At 46.6% G+C, this 24491-nt stretch overlaps 1 protein-coding gene, 1 long non-coding RNA gene and 3 other non-coding genes across 5 annotated transcripts in view; 1 reads left to right on the top strand and 4 right to left on the bottom strand.

Annotated features, from left to right (window-relative positions):
• Positions 1-17788, top strand: part of LOC122928614 (testicular acid phosphatase homolog) — a 156204-nt gene extending 138416 nt beyond the window's left edge. The window contains exons 10-11 of the mRNA XM_044281622.1: positions 1047-1219; positions 17232-17788. Of these exons, the coding sequence (XP_044137557.1) occupies positions 1047-1219; positions 17232-17326 (268 nt within the window). The 3' untranslated portion in view covers positions 17327-17788. The remainder of the gene's footprint in view (positions 1-1046; positions 1220-17231) is intronic.
• A 138-nt stretch (positions 17789-17926) lies between these two features.
• Positions 17927-22278, bottom strand: LOC122928615. The gene is made up of 5 exons (XR_006387904.1): positions 22097-22278; positions 20407-20486; positions 19962-20017; positions 18639-18678; positions 17927-18001 (listed from the first exon to the last, which is right to left on the bottom strand). It is a non-coding gene; the product is annotated as an uncharacterized LOC122928615 (long non-coding RNA).
• LOC122929875 lies at positions 18512-18601 on the bottom strand. The gene has a single exon (XR_006388089.1). It is a non-coding gene; the product is annotated as a small nucleolar RNA SNORD88 (small nucleolar RNA).
• Positions 19197-19286, bottom strand: LOC122929874. Its single transcript, XR_006388088.1, has one exon. It is a non-coding gene; the product is annotated as a small nucleolar RNA SNORD88 (small nucleolar RNA).
• On the bottom strand, positions 20205-20293 carry LOC122929873. The gene has a single exon (XR_006388087.1). It is a non-coding gene; the product is annotated as a small nucleolar RNA SNORD88 (small nucleolar RNA).
• Positions 22279-24491: the final 2213 nt, after the last annotated feature.

The following is a 24491-nucleotide window of genomic DNA, read 5'->3' as shown; positions in this document are numbered from 1 at the left end:
TGCGCGCTTGTAAACGCCCGTACAAGCGCGCATACAGAGCGCTCCTTTCGGAACGCTCAGGTCTGAACCCAGCGTTAATGTCTACAACACAAAGTAGTTTAAAGGGGGCATTTAACTAATTTGGGCGCCCAAGGGAATAATTGCAAAATGTACTCTTCCTCCCACACATACCCACCTTTCTTCAGGTCAGCTTTTGTTGTTGCGCTACAGACCCCTTAACCCCTTGAGTCCCAGAGGATTTTTCATTTTTACATTTTTTTTTTCTCTCTGCCTTCCTATTTGTCTTGTGTTTTTTCTTGTGTTTTTAAATACATATTCTGACCCCCTCCCTCATAATTTTTTTTTTATAGGTATGTCTACAGAGCTGTTTGGGGACACATTTCTTGCAGGGTGATCTGTAGTTTTTATTGATTTTGGAGCGTGTGACTTTTTGATCACATTTTATTCAAATTATTATTATTATTATTTTGATAGGTCATGAAAAAATGGCAAATCTTCCTTTCCTTTTCTTTTTTTTCACCATATGTAGTAATTATTTTACTAGTTGAGGCATTTTGGTACACAGCAATGCCTATATTTGTTTTTTATTTATTTTAATTCTGAGGAAAGGGAGAGTGGTTTAAATTTTTATATATTTTTTAAACTTGATGCCCTCCTATGGAGCCAGAGTATGCTATTGTCAGATCGCTTTTAGCTTACATTATCGTTCAATAGAACAACAATGTAAGCTCCATTTGCCATTATCCTATGGAACCTCACAGGTCTCCATAGGAACTACAGCTCTGATACGCTGGGTCTCTTCAGAGAGACCCAGCACATCAGAGCGAAGGAACAGCTTCCCCGATTGCATGCTTCCAGGTTTTCAACATTTAGACATCTAAAGGGTTAACCATAAACGTCAGGTTCCTTTTATCACAAAGGCACTACAGGCTGTACACTTATGGCTGGCTTTAGCATGGTCTACTGATAAAGGGTGGGTATGAGTTGAATGTATTCACTGTGATGTGAATTAAGAAAAAAAAGTAACCTACTGTATTTTCTCCTAGCACTTACAGTGTTGGAATGTACTATCGGAACGAGTCAAACACAGATCCATACGAGTTAGTGTTGCCAGGATGTACATCTCCTTGCCCATTGCAGAACTTCTCTCAGCTTATGGCACCAGTTATCCCACAGGACTGGAGGAAGGAGTGCCAAATCCAGAAGGAACAAAAATCAGGTAATTGACTGAAGCTGAACAGATACTTATAAATTTCCAGGAGGAATAACAGAGGACGACACAAAATATCTCCTTCAAACTATTTCAGAATTGCTAGATCTGTTTTAGTATAGCTGATAGGGCCCCATGAAGTAATCTGTAATGATGTCCCCAACGCTGTCACCACAGATTAGACAACATAAGGGGTCATGCACATGGCCGTTGCCTGGCCGCATTGTGGCCCGCAAACAGCAGGTCCGCAATACACGGGCACTGGCCGTGTACACTCCGCATCACGGATGCGGACCTTCACTTGAAAGGGTCCGCAATCCGGGAGATGCAGTGCAGAATGGAGGCACGGATCAGTAGCCCACGGAAGCACTGCGGAGTGCTTCCATGAGTTTCTGTCTGTGCCTTCGCACCGCAAAAAAGTAGTGCATGCATTACTTTTTTGCAGTGCGGACCCCTTTTAAGTGTATTGGTTCACGACCCGCATGCAGCAGCCCCACGGTCAGTGCCTGTGCCGGCACACGGTCATGTGCACGAGCCCTAAGATTGTCAACACACATGCCTTGGTGACAGGAAAATAGTGACACCTGCTGCAAATCCACAAATTTCCAGAAGGAATAAAGGTTAGTATTTAATTCTAGATATAAGTTGCAGACCCCACAGTGAAACCTCACAAAGCACCGTACAATATAAGTGAACAGGGTTTTAAGAAAAATCCCCTACAGATTTTCACAGCATGCCCCATCTGTTCCAGAAATATGACGGATTATCACCCCACATAGTTTTCACTGAAATATATAAGCTCTACCTCAAGGGTGTTCACACAGATGAATTTTGTCTGACTAACCATTAGCATTTTCTTGTAGTTTTTCCCCTATAGAGATGTGAAAAACACCACGAGCATGCTGAGTTTTTGAGAAGACTTATATTTCCCATAGACCTTCAGCTGCATCTGGCATATTTGCCTCAAAATCACAGAAAACCACCAGCAAAAATGTTTATGCAGAAGCAGCCTAAGGCTAGTGATACTTTTTCTGGCATATTTAGGGGTGTGCCGTTCTTGGAGGCTGGCTTTTGCTGAAGCATTTAGGCAAAAACACCAGCCCCAGTTGCTGCATGGAAGGCTGTGGGAAATTAACCCTGGATAAAAGTCTTTTTTAGTGGCATTTTTCAACCTTGAGGTGCATTTTTAGGTCAATGCAGTTTCTTTTGAAATCACAGTATGCGCTAGCATATTTTTTTCTGCTGATTTTGCCACATTGACCTCTTTATAGATAAAATACAAATAAATTGTGCAGCTAAAAAAATTAACATTTTGTTATTTTTGTAATGAACACCAGAATTAAGCCTCATTCACACCGTGATCCACACAGTCCATGTTGTTTTTTTTAGCATCTATGTATGCTCTATTTTGTCCATGTTCATGGATTCATCACACCCATTATAGACTATGGGTCTGTGAAAACCACGGATACCATCCATGTTTCATGGAACATTAGGGAGAGACACTTTAAAGGGTTAATTACTCTTTCGGGCAATTGGTTTTTCCAATAGCCTCCACAACGGCACTTAAAGGAGGGTGTCCCCGTGCCCAGGACAGGAAACAATGCAGGAGCACATGATTTAAAAGGCCTCCTCCCCCTTACCTATTCAGTCAGTAAGAGAGGACACGAAAGTGAGGCAAGAACAAAAAATGTATTAAAAAACAAATTACATCATTTGACAAAAAACGGAAATAGAAAAAAAGGGAGGGAAAAACCCAGTGCCATTGTGGAGGCTATTGGAAAAACCAATTACCGGTAAGAGTAATTAACCCTTTTCCCAGGCGCCTCCACAACGGCACTTAGAGGAAGATTAACAGAGTAATCAACTCTAGGGAGGGACAACAGCAGAAAGGATTCTACGACCAAAAGACAAGTCCTGGTTCTTAAGAATATCTAGTTTGTAATGATTGAAAAAAAAGTCATAGGGCTTGCCCACGTAGCTGCTCTACAGATCTGGTCTAGAGAAACTGAAGCAGACTCTGCCCAGGAGGATGACACAGTCCTAGTTGAGTGAGCTCTTATTCCAGCAGGGGATGGAGATTCTTCTGGACACAGGCTAAGGAAATAACATTCCTGATTCATCTTGCTATAGATGACTTGCTGGCCACCTTTCCCTTGTTAGGACCTTGGTATTGGAGGAAGAGTTGATCCGATTGTCTGAAACTGTTTGTGGCATCCAGGTAAAATAACACGCTTCTTCTAACATCCAGGTTGTGGAATTTTGTATCTCTTTCAGTAGTTGGAAATGGACAAAAGGAAGGCAATGATACTTGCTGTTCACAATGAAACCTGGAGACAACCTTGGGAAAGAAGGACAATGCCTGAGAATTATACGATCATCCAGGACCGTAAGATATGGAGGCTTGCAGGAAAATGCCTGGATTTCTCCAATCCTTCTTGCAGTTGTTATTGCTACTAGAAAAACTGTTTTGTAGGCGAGTAGTTTAAAAGGAATCCGATCGAACTGGTTTAAATGGAGGTTCCATCAAGGCTGAGAGGACCAAGTTTAGGTCCCAGGGTGGAATAAATGAACGGATAGTAGGCAACCTTCTCGTAGCCCCCTTTAAAAAACATTAAATAAGGAGTCTGCCAACTTTCTATCTAGAAAAGCACTTAAAGCCGATATCTGTACTTTGAATGTAGCGGACCTAAGACCTTTATCCAATCCTGCCTGTAGGAAACCAAGAATCTGAGGGATGTCTGGATAAAGGCTACTATTTGAGAAGGATAAAAAAGCGTTCCAAGTTCTTAAAAATATTTTGGATGTAATAGGCTTGTGACTCAACATTAAAGTGGCAATGACATCATCCGACAACCCTTTCTTCTTCAAGGCGAGGCGTTCAGTCGCCAGGCCGTCAGGTTGAGCTGGGTTATCTTTGGATGAAATACCAGACCTTGATGGAGAGGATCCGGGATCGAAGGCAAGGTCCAGAATATTCCCGCAGACAGCCGGAGCAGCAGGGGGAACCAAGACCTTCTTGACCAAAATGAAGCAATGAAAACTACTTGAGCCCCTTCCTCCTCTAACTTCATCAGAGCTCTTGGAATCAAACTGAAGAGAGGGAATGCATAAAGGAGCATCTTCGGCTATGGCTGGGATAGAGCATCTATCCATAAAGGCTGATCCTGACGGGAGAGGGAGCAAAATCTCCTTGTCACGGCTGTAAGTGAGCAACACACAGTAAATAGCAACTGACCGGACCCAAACTAGGGAGGATAAAGGGTGACCCCTGTCAGACCCTTAAAGCTCTCCCTAAGCTGCTATGCACATGTCCAGATCCATATGGTGGATCGAGACATGCCCGCGTACCTCAGGCTGATGACCACTGAAACCCCTAAAATAGTGGAAGGGGCATGGCCACCGGTGCCCTGCTCAGTATATGGACGGAACCGGGGTCGCCTCGGATCCAGTCAGCAAAGAAACAGAAACACACAATGTCTGAACACTTATCTGAAGGATCTGCGGCTGCAGTGAAAACAGATCCGAAGTCAGCAGACAATATCCGAAGTACTTGCTTCAGCAGAACACAGATCCAGTGAAAAGATATCACACAAGTGAAGTTACTCAAGCGAGAGATACAGCTCAAATGAAAAGTATAATCCGCACCTCTACAAAGGAGGAGGGGTGATTTAAAGGCAGCAAAATCAAACACAGGAGAGACAGCTGGGAGGAAGGAAACCGAAAGTAAAGACCTCATCACAGGGGCGGAGAAACAGGGCAGAGGGAACTCCTCCAAGCTCTAATAGTGACATCATCACAGGGGTGGAGAAACAGAGCTGTGAGAACGTCTCAAAGCTCTGGTAGTGACACTCCTAGTCTGTCTGTTGACCCTTGTGGCGAATAGATCTAGGTCTGGTATTCCCCATTTTTCGCAGATCATCTGGAATATTTGAATTTAGGGACCATTCTCCTTCCTTCAAAGTTCTGTGGCTGAGTAAGTCGGCTACTATATTGTCTTCTCCCTTAACATGGACTGCAGTTAAAGATATTAGATTTTTTTCTGCCCAAAGAAAAATGTTGCGAGACATTGACCCCAGAGATTGCCTTCTTGTCCCTCCTGCCTGTTCAGATAAGCAACCGCTGTGGTGTTGTCTGATAACACCTTTATGTGTTTTGGAGATGAGAGAGTGTGAAGGGAAGTAATGACCTTGTAGATGGAAGTAAGTTCTTTTAAATTAGAAGAAGCCTATAACATGTCTGCTCCCCATCTGCCCTGGACTATCTTTCCCTTGGCATGAACCCCCACTGCAAGTTTCTCCCCATTCTCCACCACATCAGGGACTTCTTTACGGCATTGGAAATGTAAATACACTTTTCTAGAGCAGAATTTTTTCCGTCCCAGGAGGATAAGAGGAAGGCCTGAAGAACCCTTCTATGACTTTGAGCCCATCTGACCGACGGGATTGCAGCCGTCAGAAGGCCTAAGACAGTCATGATATTCCTGATGGAGGTAGTCCTTTGGTTGCAGAAGCGAGAGACTTTTTGAAGTAGATTGTTTCTTACCTCTATAGGTAAAAAGGACATTAGTAGACGAGAGTCTAAGGCCCCTTTCACACGGGCGAGTTTTCCACGCAGGTGCAATGCGTGAGGTGAATGCATTGCACCCGCACTGAATCCTGACCCATTCATTTCTATGGGGATGTGCACACGAGCGGTGATTTTCATGCATCGCTTGTGCGTTGCGTGAAAATCGCAGCAAGCTCTATTTTGTGCGTTTTTCACGCACAGTTGCTAGGAGACGATCGGGCTGGGGACCCGATCATTATTTTTTTCCCTTATAACATGGTTATAAGGGAAAATAATAGCATTCTTAATACAGAATGCATAGTATAATAGGTCTAGAGGGGTTAAAAATAAATAATTTAACTCACCATAATCCACTTGTTCGCACTGCCCGGCTTCTCTTCTGTCTTCATCTGTGAGGAAAAGGACCTGTGGTGACGTCCCTGTGCTCATCACATGATCCATCACCATGGTGCTGGATCATGTGATGGACCATGTGATGAGCGCAGTGTCATCACAGGTCCTTTTCCTCACAGATGAAGGCAGAAGAGAAGCCGGGCTGCGCGAACAAGTGGATTAAGGTGAGTTAAATTATTATTATTTTTTTTTTTAACCCCTCCAGCCCTATTGTACTATGCATTCTGTATTAAGAATGCTATTATTTTCCCTTATAACCATGTTATAAGGGAAAACAATACAATCTACACAACACCTTACCCAAACCCGAACTTCTGTGAAGAGGTTCGAGTTTGGGTACCAAACATGCCGATTTTTCTCACGCGCGTGCAAAACGCATTAAAATGTTTTACACTCGCGCAGAAAAATCGCATTTTCCCGCGACGCACCAGCATCTTATCCGGGCCAAAAACATGACGCCCATGTGAAAGAGGCCTAAGAGTACTCCCAGGAAGGTCTTTCTTCTGTCTGAGGACAGGTCTGACTTCTTGAAGTTTATGGTCCACCCCAGCGTGGTAAAGCATTTCTGAACCAGAGAGAGGTGGGATTGCAGGATCTCTTCTGAGGGCGACGCGATCAGGAAGTGGTCCAGATAAGGTACAATTAGAATCTCTTTCAGATGTAAATATTTTGTGACCTCTGACATTACCTTTGAAAATATCCTTGGGGTTGAGAGACCGAATAGAAGAGGTCTGGAAATGGCTTAGATGTTCTCCTATGAAAACAGTGATCCTCAAATATTTCTGATGAGGTGGCTATATCAGAATATGATAGAAAGCATCCTGGAGATCCATCATTACCATGTAACAATTTTGACGGAGCAAGTTGATGGTTGATTTTATAGTCTCTATCTTGAACTTCTTGTAGACTATGGATTTGTTCAGGGATTTTAAATTTATTATTAAACAGAAGGATCCATTTGGCTTTTGTACCAGAAATATCGGAGAATAGAAACCCTTGCCGAACTGATCTTCTGGGACTGTAAGGAGAACTCTTTTTTTCTACCAGGGTAGATATTTCTGATTCTAAGCATGACTGTCGTTTTTTAGACAGTTTTTTGTTTATTATAAATCGATCTGTTGGAGGGGATAAAAACCTCCAGTCTTAAACCTTCTTTTAGGGTAGTTAATACCCATGGGGAGGCTCCTATTTGTTCCCAGGCTGAGGTGAAGCCTGTTAACCTGCATCCTACCTGACCTGTGGCGTCATTGGGTGGGACGGGAGGAGCTCTCAGGATTAAATAGGAATCCTCTTCCTCTGCCCCTAGTAGGCTGCCACTTCCTTGATTCTTCTTTTGATCCAGTCTTGTTCTTTTCTGGTTCTGAAAGGACGGCCTCTGATGAAAATAACGGCTTTCCAAAGGGAATCCTTTTTTCTCATCAGAGGCCTTCTCTAGGATATCATCTAACCCTGAGCCAACAATCTATTTCCCTCACAGAGGATTGAGCACAGATGGCTTTTTGAACTCGCGTCACCTGACCATGACCGAAGCCAGATCGCTCTACGAGCCGCATTAGACAGAGCGGCTGACCTGGCGGAAAATTTTACTAAGTCAGCAGACGCGTCGGCTAAAAACTGTTAAGCTTTTTTTTAACATAGACAAGGAGGCTAAGGTTTCTTCCCTTGGGGTACCCCCAGCTATGTGGTCCTCTTAACTGATCAAGCCAGACCGACAGTTTTTTTGGCTGTATAGGTAGAAGCAATACTAGGGCACAGCATAGCCATATTTGTCTCCCAGGCTTTTTTTTTTTATAAACTGTCTGATTTTCTTGTCCATTGGATCTTGTAAGAGCACATAAATCACTGAAAAAAGGTGCACCACAATATTATGCGACTTACCATACTGGCTGGACCCAAAAGCTGAGACTTTAGCCAATATATTCCAGTCAGGAACATATCGCCTGCGCACCCTGTCAAGGTAACTCAGTGTGGCATGGATTCTACCGCTAAACTACCTATCATGTGTGAACACAGTCTGATAGGTGCTAAGGACCAAATCACAGCCAAGCTCCTACATACCTCCATAGTAAGATAACTAATACAATGTGAGGGAGGGGGGAGGAGGCTGCGAGCCCCACCTATAACAGGCCATGTGACACAGGCTACCAGATGCACCATAATGTTACCAATTATGAGCATTAGCACATTCAATACATGTAAGGAAACATCACTGAATAAAGTGGCCTAAATGGGAGAAAATGTTGTCCGCTTCCGGCATCCTCCATATTATGCATTTTTGCTGAGGATTGACGTTAGCAACGGATCACTTGCGGAGAAATTGTTCCCCCCGATTATAAACACACTACAGTGTTTGGGGTTTAGCATTTTCTCCCATTTAGGCCACTTTATTCAGTGATTGATCTCATAAGAGCCCCATATCTTCAAATGGGAGAGTTTTTTTTTTTTTTTTTTGAAATGCAGGCAACTGGGTCATCAAACTTTGGCACCTTGTTCCACAGATTAGACTCAGTCTCTGCAAAAGGATATTTTCTTTTGAAGGAGTTTGTTACAGCTGTCCTCCTTTAAGGATCTCTCCACTCTTTGGATATCAGAGACTTAGGGCCAGATTTATCATGACTCTGACAGCTCACTCCACTTTCACATATGTCTAAAGTCAGTTTTAGCCAAGTCAGATTTATGATCGGCCCTTTAAGACTGTAATAAATGTGGTTTGACGGTAGCAGTTTATCAGTCAGTAAGCAGCTTTACAAAAGTCGCACATCTTTACGAAAAAGTTGCAAGTTTTTATGAAAAAGTCGCATGTTCTATTAAAAAGTCTCATAAGATAAGCATGGTCCTCACTGGAGTGAAATTGCAACTTTTTAAATAGTCCCAATAGTAAATCTGTCTAGAGGTTCATTTACATAAGAAAACACGCCCACTTTCAGAAAACTGGCGAGCATAGTGCAGAGCAGAAAAAAGTCGCAAATTAACATTTGGGACTTTTTCACTACATTATTCTGACCTGAGCTAATGATAAATCTGGCCCTTAGTGTTATTACGGATGGGGAAAACCCTTCTCTCAGACCCTGGAACATCTGCTCCTGAATGGAGTGGGCTTCCTTTACATCTTCAATATCCATAGTTGCTCCAATGGTCTTTAGAAGACCATCTCTTCCAGGAGAAACAAAGGTCTACCCGAGCCGTCATCTGAGGAAGCAGTCTGGATCAGATAATTCCCCCTCATCCAGATCAAATGCCACCTCAAGTATGGGATCTCTGAGACGTGGGGATTGTGGTGCAGTTCTTAAGTCCACTGCCACATTAACTTCTCCTTAATCATAGCTCGCATAGAATCAAGGAAGGCGACTCCTCTAACTACTTTTTCGGTGAACTTCTGACAAGGCTTGCCTTAGAGGAAAAGGACTTCCTGCATCCTGAATCTCCACTGGCTGGGTTAGGTGCCATGTATTTTAGAAAAAAAGTATAGGGCCATGAGTATTTAAAAGGCCACCACCTTCACCAGGGTGGAATTTCACTGCCACCAATACTACCCAGGGAGCTCTGCAGAATAACAGACAGAAAGGATAGAAGAAATAAGTCCCCTGTAGGGGGAGTAATGGGGGGCTTACTGGGCTGAGGGATGTCCTGGCTTTCTTGCAGCACCAGTATCCACAGGGGCAAGCATGACTGCATGAGCACAGGCTTACCACATTTGAATGATTCTGCAGTCATGTTCTTAACATCCCCAGAAGCTGCCACATTAACGCAAGATTCTCTTGCCCAAGCATACTCTCGCCTGGTGACTGTCATGGGTTGGGATCCAGTGCGATTTCCCCTTACCTGGAAATATTGCGAGCACAGACATGATGCACGCAGGGCTTACTCCAACGGGTAAGGCTACTTTTACACTTGCGGAACTGCTTGCCAGATCCGGCAAACCATATGCCAACTGATGGCATTTAAGACTGATCAGGATGCTGATCAGTCTTGGGGCTCTTTCACACCCAAGTTCTTTTCTTCCGGCATAGAGTTCCGTCGTCGGGGCTCTATGCCGGAAGAATCCTGATCAGTTTTATCCTAATGCATTCTGAATGAAGTGAAATCCGTTCAGGATGTCTTCAGTTCAGGACCAGAATGTACCGGAGAAAATACCGCAGCATGCTGCACTTTTTGCCCCGGCCAAAAATCCTGAACACTTGCCACAAGGCCGGATCCGGAATTAATGCCCATTGAAAGGCATTGATCCGGACTTAAGCTAAATGTCGTTTCGGCGCATTGCCGGATCCAACGTTTAGCTTTTTCTGAATGGTTACCATGGCTGCCGGGACCCTAAAGTCCTGGCAGCCATGGTAAAGTGTAGTGGGGAGCAGTATACTTACCATCTGTGCGGCTCCCGGGCACTTCAGAGTGACGTCAGGGCGCCCCACGCGCATGGATGACGTGATTGCATGGCACGTCATCCATGTGCATGGGACGCTCTGAAGCGCCCCGGGAGCCGCACGGATGGTAAGTATACTGCTCCCCCCTACTATGGCAACCAGGACTTTAATAGCGTCCTGGCTGCCATAGTAACACTGAACGCATTTTGAAGACTGATCCGTCTCCAAATGCTTTCAGTTCCGGCAAGTGGAGTACACGCCGGATCCGGACAACGCAAGTGTGAAAGAGGCCTTACAAATGCATTGAAATACTGGCTCAGTCTTTCCGGTGTCATCAGGAAAAACGGAACTGCCATTTATTTATTTTTGGTATGTGCATGCATGGAACGTAAGGATGGATCTGGCACTACTACATTCCTATGGAAAAAATGCTGGATCCAGCTTTCAGGCAAGTGTTCTTTTTTTTGGCCAGAGATAAAGCTGTAGCATGCTGCAGTTTTATCTGTCCTGATCAGTCACAAAGACTGAACTGAAGACATCCTGAACAGATTGCTCTCCATTCAGAATGCATGCGGATAAAACTGATCAGTTCTTTTCTGGTATTGAGCCCCTAGGATGGAACTCTATGCTGGAAAAGAAAAAAACGGAATTAGACTTACCGGTAATTCAGTTTCCATGAAATCACCATGACGGCCACAAGGAGATTGACCCATGACCTCTGTGGGGGCAGGAAACAGAGAAGAGGTTAAATTGCCCCCTCCCACCACCGCACCTCAGTGTTCCAAAGATATCAAGTGCCAGAAGTGTCCTAGTATTTCCCAGTATTACACCATACCAGAAAAATACCGGTGAGAAACAAAATTTCAACAAAAGAAGGGGAGGGAATGTATGGGCCGTCATGGTGATTTCATGGAAACTGAATTACCGGTAAGTCTAATTCCGGTTTTCCCATATCATCACCATGACGGCCACAAGGAGAGTTATAAAATTATTTTTTATGGGTGGGGGCAACCGCCTGGAGAACCTTCTGACCAAAGGAGAGGCCAGAGGTTCTAGACAAGTCCAAACGGTAATGTTTCACAAATGTGTGAATACTAGACCAGGAGGCGGCCCTGCATATATCATCCAGGGAGGCCCCTGCTCTTTCAGCAAAGGTAGTAGATACAGCTCTGGTAGAGTGAGCTCTAATATTGGAAGGAGGATCCAGATTCTGGTTCTTATAACATAAGGTAATAGTGTCCTTAATCCATCTTGCAATGGAGGATTTTGAGGCCCTGGATCCCTTATTCCTTCCAGCAAATTTGACAAGCAGACTGTCAGACTTCCTGAAGTCCCTAGTGGCTTCCAAGTATCTAATGACTGTACGCCTAACGTCAAGGAAATGAAATTTCTCTTCTTCCTGATCCTTGGGATTGTTGAAGAAGGATGGAAGTAGGATCTCCTGGCCCCTGTTGCGGTCTGAGGCCACCTTTGGCAGGAAACCTGGGTCTAGTTTAAGCACAATCTTATCCTCAGTGATGGTAAGGTATGGTTCCCTAATGGAGAGAGCCTGAATCTCTCCCAGTCTCTTGGCAGAGGTAATTGCTATAAGAAAGGCAGTCTTGAATGAAAGCAACTTAATTGAACAATCCTCCAACGGCTCAAATGGGGAACACATAAGATTGTTGAGAACTAAATTTAAGTCCCAGGTTGGGCTGCGGGACCTAAGCGTGGGTCTCAGTCTACGTGCAGCTCTAATGAATCGTTTGATCCATCTATGGTCTGCCAGGTCGGAATCAAAGAAGGCGCTCAATGCCGAAATTTGAACCTTTAAGGTGGATGGAGAAAGGCCCATGTCCAGGCCCCTTTGTAGAAATTCCAGAATTTTCTGGATACTGGGCCCCACAGAATTTGGATTCTCTTCGCCCGACCATGAGCAGAATCTCTTCCAGATCTTCAGGTATATCGCGGAAGTGACTTTTTTCCTAGAACATCTCAGGGTGGCTATAACCTGGTCTGACAGGCCCTGAGACCTTAAGAGGGAGACCTCAGGATCCAAGCCGTGAGCTTCAGGAACTCCGGGTGAGGATGTAGCAAAGGACCCTGGTATAGGATGTCCCCCCTGAGTGGGGATCTCACTGGTTCATCTATTGCTAGCTTTAATAGAGGGGCGAACCAACTCCTCTTGGGCCAGAACAGAGCGATCAATATTACCGTGGTTCTCCCCTCCTGAATCTTCTGAATAACCCTCGGGATGAGCGGCAATGGAGGGAATGCGTACCCTAGATCCCAGCACCATTTTAGGGAGAAGGCGTCTACTCTCCAGGGATGGTCCCCGGCATTTAGGGAGCAAAATGTTTGCACCTTCGTATTTCTCCTTGATGCGAACAGGTCTATTGTAGGAAGCCCCCATCTTTGGGTTAGCATATTGAAGACCTCTGGGTTCAGTGCCCACTCTGTATGATCTACTACCTGTCTGCTCAAAAAGTCCGCTTCTAGATTCAGGGATCCCTTCAGGTGCATTGCTGAGATGGACTTTAGTTCCTTTTCTGCAAAGGAGAAGATCTCCTCTGAGATACTCTGGAGTCTCCTTGATCGAGTACCCCCTTGGTGTTTTAGGTAGGAGACCACAGTCACGTTGTCCGATAGGACTTTCACGTGCTGACTTCGTATCAATTGCTTGGCGGCGAGAAGGGCTTCTCTTACTGCATACAGCTCCCTGAAATTTGAAGACTGAGCAGATATCAGACGCTTCCACGTTCCTTGGAAATAGGCTCTGTCGATTTTTGCTCCCCAACCGGATTGGCTGGCGTCCGTGAAGACGGTAATTGACGGTGATCTGATCCATGGGACTCCCTGGGACAGATTCCTCTCCTTCGTCCACCATGAGAGGGACCTCTTTACTAATCCTGGGATTGGGAGCTTGGAGTCCAGAGAACCCTTCTTCTTGTTCCAGAGGGACAATAGCCAGGTCTGAATCACACGGCAGTGAGCCTGTGCCCACTCGACAGAGGGTATACAGGAGGTTAGGAGGCCGATTAGGCTCATTGCTTCCCTCACTGAGCATTTTTTCCCGCGTTGGAAGTGCCTCACCTTGTTTATCAGGGACTGGATTTTGCTCTGCGAAAGAAAGGTTGACTGGGTTACGGAGTCTAGAGTAACTCCCAGAAATCTCACCTTCTGGGATGGAACCAACATTGACTTGGGTTCGTTCACTATCCAACCTAGTTGAGATAGGCGGGACAGAAATACTTCCAGGTCCGACAGCAGGAGATCTTTTGAGTCCGCTATGACTAGGAAATCGTCCAGATATGGCACTATATTTAATCCCTCCTGTCTGAGAGGGGCTATCATCTCTATCACAAGTTTGGTGAAGAGCCTTGGAGCGGCTGAAATCCCGAAGGGCAGTGCTATAAACTGGAAATGACGAATCCGATTGGAAGGGTCTAAGATAGCAAATCTTAGAAACCTCTGGTGATCTGGGTGAATGGGGACGTGCAGATAGGCGTCTTTCAGGTCGATCGAGCACATAAATGCCCCTAGCTTTATCAACGGTACTAAGGATTTGAGAGACTCCATCTTGAACTTCCTGTAAAGAATAAACTTGTTCAGTTGTTTTAAGTTTATGATGGTCCGGAAGTCTCCTTCCTTTTTCCTTACTAAGAATAGGGTTGAATAGTACCCTTGACCCCTCTGAGATGCGGGGACCGGGATTACAGCACCCTTCTTCACCAAGTCCTGGACTCCTTGAAAGATATTTAGGTTGGAAAGTCTGGTAGGCAACCTCGTGATGACGAATCTTGCAGGGGGGAGAGAGGTGAACTCGATCCTGTAACCTTGCTGAATGATGTCCAGGGCCCAGGGATTCCTTGATGTTAATGACCATGGACCCAGGAAATCCTTCAGTCTCCCCCCTACAACGGCGTCATTGTTTGTCCTCGGATTTGGATTGGGGCTTGAGAAGGAAGCCCTTTCCTCTACCCCCTTTGGGATAAGACCAGCAGCCTGACTTGCCTTTCCCTCTAACAGACTTGTTCTGTCCGCCGTAGGACCGAAAGGACTGGTTCTTCCTAAAGGACTTTTCCTCTGGGAATCCCTTTTTCTTGTCGGCCGCCTTCTCAAGTATCTCGTCTAGGACCGGCCCGAATACATACTCTCCTGAAAAGGGGATGGATATCAACTTTAGCTTAGATATTGTCGCCCGACCAGGACTTCATCCACAAAGTCCGACGAGCCGCATTGGAAAGCCCTGCCTCCCTAGCACAGAATCTGATAGACTCAGCAGATGCATCTGCCAAGAACCCTGTAGCTGATTTGAGTAGCGGTATGGACTGCAGGATTTCTTCCCTGGAGGTCTTCCTGCTTAGGTGGTTCTCAAGTTCCCCTAACCACAGGTACATAGACCTGGCTACCGACGTTGCCGCAATGTTGGTCTTGATGTTAAACATGGAGGCCTCCCAAGCTTTCCTTAAAAGGGCATCTGCCTTCCGCTCCATGGCGTCCTTCAATTGGGCAGCATCCTCAAACGGCAGGGCAGTTTTTTTGTTAACCTTTGCCACCTGCACGTCAACTTTAGGGGTCCCGTCAAACAGCTTAGACTGAGAGGGGTCGAATAATAAACGATTTTTAAACTCTTTGGAAATCCCCAATCGTTTCTCAGGTTCTGACCATTCCTCCAGAATCATTTGTCTAATGTGCTCGTTTATGGGGAAGACCCTGGATTTTTTCACCTTGAGTCCCCCAAACATTTCGTCCTGAATAGAAACGGACCTAGGGGTCTCTTCAATCCCCATTGTTGCTCTGACTGCCTTTAGCAAGTCATTCATCTCCTCCGAGGAAAAATAAAACTTCCTATTATTTTCGTATATCTCCCCCTCAGAGAGAGATGGATCATCCTCCCACTGCGTGGAAGTAGAAGCTTTATCGCCTGCATCCTCGGATCCGGAGGAAATAATCCTGGAACGCGGACGCTTGCGAGAAGGCTCGTCCTGGGGATCAGACGGAGCAACTCTAGCGGCCCGAATTTCTTCCTGAACCACTGATCTGATATTTTCCATAAGGGACGACTGTTCCTGCTGGATTACATCAGAAATACATGCTTTACAAAGCTTCTTTCCATATTCGTCAGGCAGTTTCCTTGCACAAGAGATGCAGCGAGGAGGTTTTTTAAACTTTTTTTGCACCTCTTTAGCCTGAAACAGATATGGAAATAGCGGTATCAGAAAATAAGGCTTTGGCAAAAAAGAATATCGTGCCATAAAATAAGCGGATCCCATAGGGATACTTACAGGAGGCAGAGGGGGAGCATCCAGCTCCATAACAGTTTGAACCTCAGGACCTGACATTTCTGTAAGGTAAAATGCAGCTGCAGTACTCACAGACCTCAGATCAGCGTCCTATGGCAGCTCCCGCCTTTTATTCAAACCGCTCTGCTCCTGCGCTTAACTTCCGGGTTGCGGCCGAACCCGGAAGTGACGTCACCGACGTCGGCGTGCGCACACGCCGGCCGCTACCTGCCCGACCCACAGGGGAGGAGGAGGATTGCGGCCCGGGAGCAGGCTCCAGACCAGCCGGAGCGAGTCCTCCCGATACCCCCAGCCCAGCATGAGCACGCGGCCGCCGGTGGACTGGGGGAGCTCCGACGAGCCTCAGGTAACCAGGAGGCCCCTGGAGACAACGAAAAACAACAAAACAAAATCCTATCTTCATCTCCCTGCCGCCGCAGGGAGACTCTTCTCTGACCCTGGCCACAGTGGGGACAGGAACACTGAGGTGCGGTGGTGGGAGGGGGCAATTTAACCTCTTCTGTTTCCTGCCCCCACAGAGGTCATGGGTCAATCTCCTTGTGGCCGTCATGGTGATGATATGGGAAAAACACTACTGTGAAAGTACCCTAAGGGAAGGCAGTATGTCCCCAGGGTACCCGTTCCCTGCACCAGCCCTCCCACCTAATGTCGGGGGAAGAAGCAAGGCTGGGCGAAATGAACACATTCCTGGCACCCACGCACCACCAGAACAGGAAACAACTCGATAGGTAAGGGGAGGAGGCCTTTTAAATCATGGGCTCCTGCGTTGTTTCCTGTCCTGTGAACAGGGGCACCCTTCTATAAGTGCCATTGTGGAGACCCCAGGGGAAAATAAAAATTCTTCAGCGGGGCAGTGTCAGTGAAACACAGGCAGCAAAAACCAGACAGACCCAACACTGACAACCTTTTCATGGATTAAAACATGGACAGACGTGAATGAGGTTTACCAGTTTTTTTTTTTTTACAAGCCAAAAACAGAATGTCACTAGCTGGTGTGGCTTTTTTTTGGACCCATTGTGCACCAAAATTCTGTCTCTAAATAAGCCAACCAATATCCAGCATAGGGTCGAAGAAAAGTGCATCACTGCACCACATCCATCCTGACCCACTGAAATCTGGTGCAGGTCTAGACAACCAGTCTACACATTCCATCTACAGGATTGGTAAATCTGGGCCACTGCTGCAGCAACACCGAGGTACAACATAGGTCCTAAGAAAAGCTGCTCCACAATACAGAAGTGTCCCTCTGAAAAGTCACTGTAGTGGGGTTTCATGATTGGACAATCCCTTGAGGGCCCATTATCTGGGAACACAGACATGCCTTGTACTTCACCCTGCAGTGTAATCTTTAATAACCATATTACACCTCATAGCTGTGGCATTTTAATCTTAAATTTGTTATTTTCTTTACAGACAGAACCATTTTAGTGTTATCCATTGTAGTGGGAATCCTCTCTGTTTCACTTCTGTTCATCCTGTTTTGGGCTTTGAAGTCACGACCAGAATAATACTCATGGCCCCTCATTACATCAGAGCGACGCCAGCCCACGACCACCATCGCCGCCCCCTTCTGTATGTTTCGGTGGGCTCTTGCTTAGTGGTTATCCAACTACACACCATACAGCCACAACTTTGATGTTTTCCTACACAACTGACAAGTTTGTCGTTTAATGCAGTGTTTCCCAACCAGTGTACCTCCAGCTGTTGCAAAGATACAACTCCCAGCATGCCCAGACAACATTTGGCTGTGTGGGCATGCTGGGAGTTGTAGTTTTGTAACAGCTGGAGGCACACTGGTCTAATGGATGTAGCTGGCCTATCAGCCATAGTCATCCAGCTCATGCACATGCTTTCTTGGCACTCTGCAGAAATTTGCTGCCCAACTCCTCTGGCAGCATTGTATTCATCCAAGAACAAAGATAGTTATGCATTTTTTTATTAAAGGGCATCCATTACAGATTATTGCTGCTGTTAAATCACTGCACCACATGTGCGGTCTACCTGACCAAGGAATCTCATGTGAAGGCTCATACTTGCCACTTACAGATCTGGTGTGATAGATTTTACATCAGTGCAGTGAAACCAAACTTCATACCAAGAAACAAGCCTTTCAATTCAAATATTTTATTGAATCAGACATTCAGATTTACAGTAGCCAAGCGTTACTCACTTCAAAGACGAACCTGCAACAGAAAAATCAAGAAAATCAGATGTGCGGACAAGTGGCAGCACTGTACTACTACTACAGAGTCTGTCTAATTTAGTGCAGAGGCAATCATAAATGGTCAGTTTACTTGCAGCTACAAGTTCTCCTTTATGCACTGGATAGGAGATAACTTAGGCCTTTGTATAGTGGGACATACCAATCAGTAGAAAGTGGGTCCCATGCCCTGTTGAACTGCATGGCAGTCCACTATGCTCGGTTGCTCTACTTCCATTATGTCACTGCCAAAGATAGAACGTTAGTCCGCTGTCTCTAGCAGTCCCATAGCTCTGAGAGAAGTGGCAACACTTGCTTAACCACGACACTGAGAAAGTGGGGTGCAAAACCCCCATTAGTGATTGGAGAGTCAGAAGTCAGACTACCCACAGATCAGATGCCCCATCCTGTAGATAGAATGACTGGGATGCCCATTTATGTGCCATCTGCCCCATTCCTTTAATGCTGCAGGTTATGCCACAAACCAGTATCTGTGTCCCTCAGACCCACTGCATGTCAAGTCACAGCGGGGCACAGTTTCTTTCACCAGTTTCAGAGCCCAGTGCTGCCATCATCGGGACAGGTTACACTTATTCCTAAGAGTTAGAGGGCTTGTATACCTGATATGGAGACATTCACAAGATCCTCCGCGCCAGTCACCTGAAAAGAGAAAATCCCATTAGAATGAGGTCTAAAACATTTTGTAATATTCAGTTAGGTCACAATTTTCCTGACTTCTATGGTACATGTAAGTTACATAATTAAGTCATTGGTACATTGCAAACTTGCGATTAGGTGATAAAGTTATTGCCATTTAGAGGCAGTCTCAAAGGGGTATTCCATTAGGTAACAAGCTGTGCTGGTCAGAAAAAAAAAATGTCAATTAAAAATACCCTGACTGTACCAACATCGCTCCCTGCTTCTGAGGCAGACAGAGGGGCAGGAATAGATGTACCAGACCAGCTCCAACTGTAGCAGGCCCCTGCTGAGGTGCTCACATGCCTCCGCCGCGCCCCCCCCCCCCCCCCCCCCCCATTTCTGGACCAGGAAGCAGAGCAATAGTCTGACCTGGAAGCCCATGTATGGGAGCAGTGAGGAGAGTACTGCTTTTTGTATACACCATTTTCAGAATACCCCTACACAGTAACCACGTTATACCAACTGTCCAATACCACTGCATGTCCCTCAGACCCACTGTATGTCAAGTCACAGCAGGGCACAGTTTCTTTCATTAGTTTCAGAGCCCAGTGCTGCCATCATTGGGACATGATTCATACGCCAAGAGCCCAACATTCCCCAGCTTCTTTACTACAGGCTGTGCATGGACATTGCCACGTTCATCTGTGACGTGTCCCCAGGCAGCAGTCACTGCTGGGAGTAAACAAGCTTGGGAACAGGACCAGGCAAGCAGGTACATTAGGTGATCCACGCTAGGGGCCAGAAGTAAAGAGTTAAGGGGTTGTCTCACTTCAGCAAATGAAATTTATCATGTAGCGAAAGTTAATACAAGCCACTTACTAATGTGTCATGATTGTCCATATTGCTTCCTTCGTTGGCTTGATTCATTTTACCACATTATACATTGCTCATATCAGGGGTTATGGCCACTGCTGAAGCGCAGATACAAGGTGGCCAGGACAGCAGCAGCGCATGTGTACCTATTGGTGGTCACACAACCAGAGAGCAGGGTACTTTTTCCTATTGTGTGCATGCACGACAACCACCACCACTGATAGATAGCAGGGTGGTCGTAAACCCCTGTGAGTAATGTAAAATGTGCTGGAAAAATGAATCCAGCCAGCAAAGGAGGCAATATGGACAATCACAATACATTAGTAAGTGGCTTCTATTAACTTCCTCTGCTGCATGATAAATGTCATTTGCTGAAGTGAGAAACCTTTTAATTCCTGGAAAGGCTCTATAAGAATTGGATGATTGTATACCTGAAATATAGACTTCGACAAGTACATGTTCATCTTCTGACCCATTCACTGGTCACCTGGGAAGAGAAAGTTTTATAACTCAAAAACTGTATATTTGGCTGCCAACATTTCATGGATGGACATGCACAAAGTGTCAGAACAACAACTCCTAGCATTCAGACAGCTTGTGTTAGAAGCCACGAATTCCATAGACGAGTAATTGAGACGGCACAGCAGCTATGAGGCCTTTGTTTTCAGGCAGTTCTGTCCCTCAGGCCCTCTGCATGTCAGGACAGAGGGGCACCGTATCGTTCACATTGATTCAGAGCCCAGTGCTAGCATCACAGGGACAGACTGCACCGTATCAGATGGCAACTCCTCCCACTTATCAAGTTCTACACCTGAATTAGGGAAGCTGGCACACAGATTCTGACAAGCTGGCACACCAGGCTAAACGGAAACTTACATTGTACATTAAAGGCGATGCTTTACACCTCCACAGGAGATCAAAGGTCCATAGGCTGCCCTGGCGTAGTCCAAATGGTCCTAGAGCAGACAAGATTAGTTACATCCTTTTTAAACAAGCTAAACACAACATTTGGAACAGTGGCACTAGAGAAAAGCGGGATGGGGTGCAGGATTTAACATTTTTTAGCTTCCAGGAAGAGTGGTGTTTGGTAGTAACCCGTCTAAGGGTCCATTCATGCATCCGTAGTGCATTGTGGATGCGCAATACACCCGGCCGGCACCCCCATAGAAATGCTTATTCTTGTCCGCAATTGCGGACAAGAATAGAACTTGTTCTATTTTTGGGGAGCCACGGACGAGAAGATCACGCACTACGGAAATGCGGATTCGGAGAGCACACTGCTCACCGCATCCATTCCGTCCCCATAGGGAATGAATGGGTCTGCACCTGTTCCGCAATTTGCAGAACGTATGCTGGCCCATTATTACAGATGTGTGAATGGAGCCTAAGGGTCCATTCACAAGTCCATAGGTGTTTTGCAGATCTGCAAAACAATCAGCAATGTGCGTTCCACATTTTGCAGACCGTACATCGCCAGCACTCACAGAAAATGCCTTTTCTTGTCTGCAATAGGACATGTTCTTTTCTTGTGGAATGGAAGTGCGGATCCGGACAGCACATTCCAGCCCCATTGAAAATGAATGGGTCTGCACCTGTTCAGCATCTTTTGGATAGGTCATCAGTATCCGATCGGTAGGAGGCCAACTCAGGCCCACTGCTGATCAGCTGTTTGAGACCTAGCCAGTGCTCCTGCAAACCCCATGGGCTTTTCTAAACTAACCAAGCACAGTGCTGTACATTGTATAACAGCTGTGCTTGGTATAGCACACAGCCCCATGAACGTGTCATCACTGGCCTAGGAAAAGCTGGAGAAAGCTTTGGCACTACTACAAGCACCGATGCTTTCTCAAATAGATGACTAAGGGTCCAGGCATCAGACCCCCCCACCTACCAGATACATTTGACCTATCCATGAAAGGTCATCAATATCTGATCAGTGGAGTCTGACTTCAAGGACCCCTACTGATCAGCTGATTGAGGACCATAGCCAACAACCAGTTTACCCTTGGCCACTGACATCACTTTCATGTTTCACAGCCTAGTCGCAGCTCACTCCTATTCAAGTGAATGGGTTTGCACTGCCATACCAAGCACGTCCTCTATACAATGGCAGTGCTGTTCTTGTGGCCTCAAACCAGCTGATCGGCAGGGGATCCAGGTGTCAGACCACCACTAATCAGATACAGGTGACTATAAACCCCTTGAAATGAAATGGCAAGCCATCACACATGCGATTACGCCAAAGTCTATGGGACTTACAGGACAGCACCAAGCTATGTGCATGTACTATAGACGTTGGACAGAGTAGCAGTGAACCACAGCCGCTGATCTATTCAGAGAGGGCACAAGACCCCCATTCTGATCAGCAGGGGACAGACGAGTAATCAAAACCATACCAGCACCACGTCATAAGACAGAGCGCCCCTGCTGGTCTGGAGACGGCCCAGCCTGCAGCCACACAAGGACATGGCTTCACACACCTGCACAGCATCTACTTACAGGGAAGCTACAACGGGGCAAATCTAATTCCTCAGCAGCACAACAGCTTATAAGAAACAGCCTTTACCTGCGCGCTCTGCAGCGCCCCCGCACGCCTCGTCCTCTACATAGCAAGTCTATTAACAAACAGGTAGGCTTCACCCAAGCTCCATATTAATACAACACGGAGAGGCCAGCGCCCCCATTGCAGCCCGCAGCCCGCAGCCTCCACAGCACCTCGTCGTTCCCGACCTGATACAAAAAGGAACTCACATGGCTTCTCAGGCTTTTATATATGAAGGCATCAGGCCCCCGCAGGCTGTCCTCAATGCTGCCCGAAGTTAAGGTATGTAAAAGTATTTTATAAATGGCGATGTGAGGCCCCCGCAGGCTGTCCTCAATGCTGCCAGTAGCAGCAAAAGGGTAAATACTATACTCGTAAGGACCTCCTGACGTCACAATATCACGTGACATCCCTAGGTCACGTCGGTCGGCAGCTGCTCTGCTTTAAAAAAGGGTTTCTACCACCAGATTTGGTCCTATTTAGCTGACTTACACTAGCGATGTGCTAGTGTCAGCAGTCCATAACAGTGTTCTTATCATCTGTCTGCTGCCGTTCACCTTAAAAACGTACTTTTATAGATATGCTAATGAGCCCCTAGGTGCTATGTGGGTGTCGTTAGTACCTAGAGGGCTCCGTCCACTAACCATTTCAGCCGCCCATCGCATCCCTCTAGCCTGCCCCGCTCCTGTTGATTGACGTGAAACTTCTCAGTATCTCGTACCAATTCCCGCGCCTGCGCCGAGAATACAGAAGCGCACGGCGCAGCCGCGGGAATTGGTACGAGATACTGAGAAGTTTCACTTCAATCAACAGGAGCGGGGCGGGCTAGAGGGATGCGATGGGCAGCTGAAATGGTTAGTGGACGGTGCCCTCTAGGTACTAACGACACCCACATAGCACCTAGGGGCTCATTAGCATATCTATAAAAGTACGTTTTTAAGGTGAACAGCAGCAGACAGATGATAAGTAAGAACACTGTTATGGACTGCTGACACTAGCACATCGCTAGTGTAAGTCAGCTAAATAGGACCAAATCTGGTGGTAGAAACCCTTTAACAGGAACTACTGTTTGCAGTCAGAGTAGGACGGTTAGGGATGGCTGCTCAGCAGCGTCTGTAGCACTGAGGCTGGGTTCACACCTGAGCGTTTTACAGCGCGTTCCTACGCGCTGTAAAATGCTCAACAAGGAGAAACCAATGCTTCCCTTTGGGAATGGTTCTCACCTGGGCGTTTTACAGCGCGTACGATCGCGCTGTAAAACGCCTGACGCCCCAAGAAGTACATGAGCTTCTTTGGGGCGTCTTGTCGCACGTTCCCGTACATAGACTTCCGGGAACGCGCGACAATGGGAGTTCGCTTGTCTCTGTATGCGCGATTGCAAACGCCCGTACAATCGCGCATGCAGAGCGCTCCATCGCGAACGCTCAGGTCTGAACCCAGCATGAGAGGGGAGAGAGTCTGACAGTACTAGAGAGGTGGATGTGAATACTGAGGAGGGGCTGATAATTCTGTGCAGCGGGGGATTCTGTGTGGGATTTTATACTGGGGGGAGGGGGCTGCTGTGCGAGATAATATACTGGGGAGGGGGCTGCTGTGCGAGATAATATACTGGGGAGGGGGCTGCTGTGCGAGATAATATACTGGGGAGGGGGCTGACGTGCGAGATAATATACAAGGGGGAGGGGGCTACTGTGCGAGATAATATACAAGGGGGAGGGGGCTGCTGTGCGAGATAATATACTGGGAGGGGGCTGATGTGCGAGATAATATACAAGGGGGAGGGGGCTGCTGTGCGAGATAATATACAAGGGGGAGGGGGCTGCTGTGCGAGATAATATACTGGGGAGGGGGCTGCTGTGCGAGATAATATACAAGGTAAAGGGGGCTGCTGTGCGAGATAATATACAAGGTGGAGGGGGCTGCTGTGCGAGATAATATACAAGGGGGAGGGGACTGATGTGCAAGTTAATATACAGGGGGTAGGGGGCTGCTGTGCGAGATAATATACAAGGTGGAGGGGGCTGCTGTGCGAGATAATATACAAGGGGGAGGGGACTGATGTGCAAGATAATATACTGGGGAGGGGGCTGCTGTGCGAGATTATATACTGGGGAGGTGGCTGATGTGCGAGATAATATACAAGGGGGAGGGGGCTACTGTGCGAGATAATATACAAGGGGGAGGGGGCTGCTGTGCAAGATAATATACTGGGGAGGGGGCTGATGTGCGAGATAATATACAAGGGGGAGGGGGCTGATGTGCGAGATAATATACAAGGTGGAGGGGGCTGATGTGCGAGATAATATACTGGGGAGGGGGCTGATGTGCGAGATAATATACTGGGGAGGGGGCTGATGTGCGAGATAATATACTGGGGGAGGGGGCTGCTGTGCGAGATAATATACTGGGGAGGGGGCTG

This window comes from Bufo gargarizans, chromosome 2, assembly GCF_014858855.1.
Source record: "Bufo gargarizans isolate SCDJY-AF-19 chromosome 2, ASM1485885v1, whole genome shotgun sequence".
In the NCBI taxonomy this organism is placed as follows: domain Eukaryota; kingdom Metazoa; phylum Chordata; class Amphibia; order Anura; family Bufonidae; genus Bufo; species Bufo gargarizans.
This window is presented reverse-complemented; position numbering and strand designations above follow the sequence as displayed.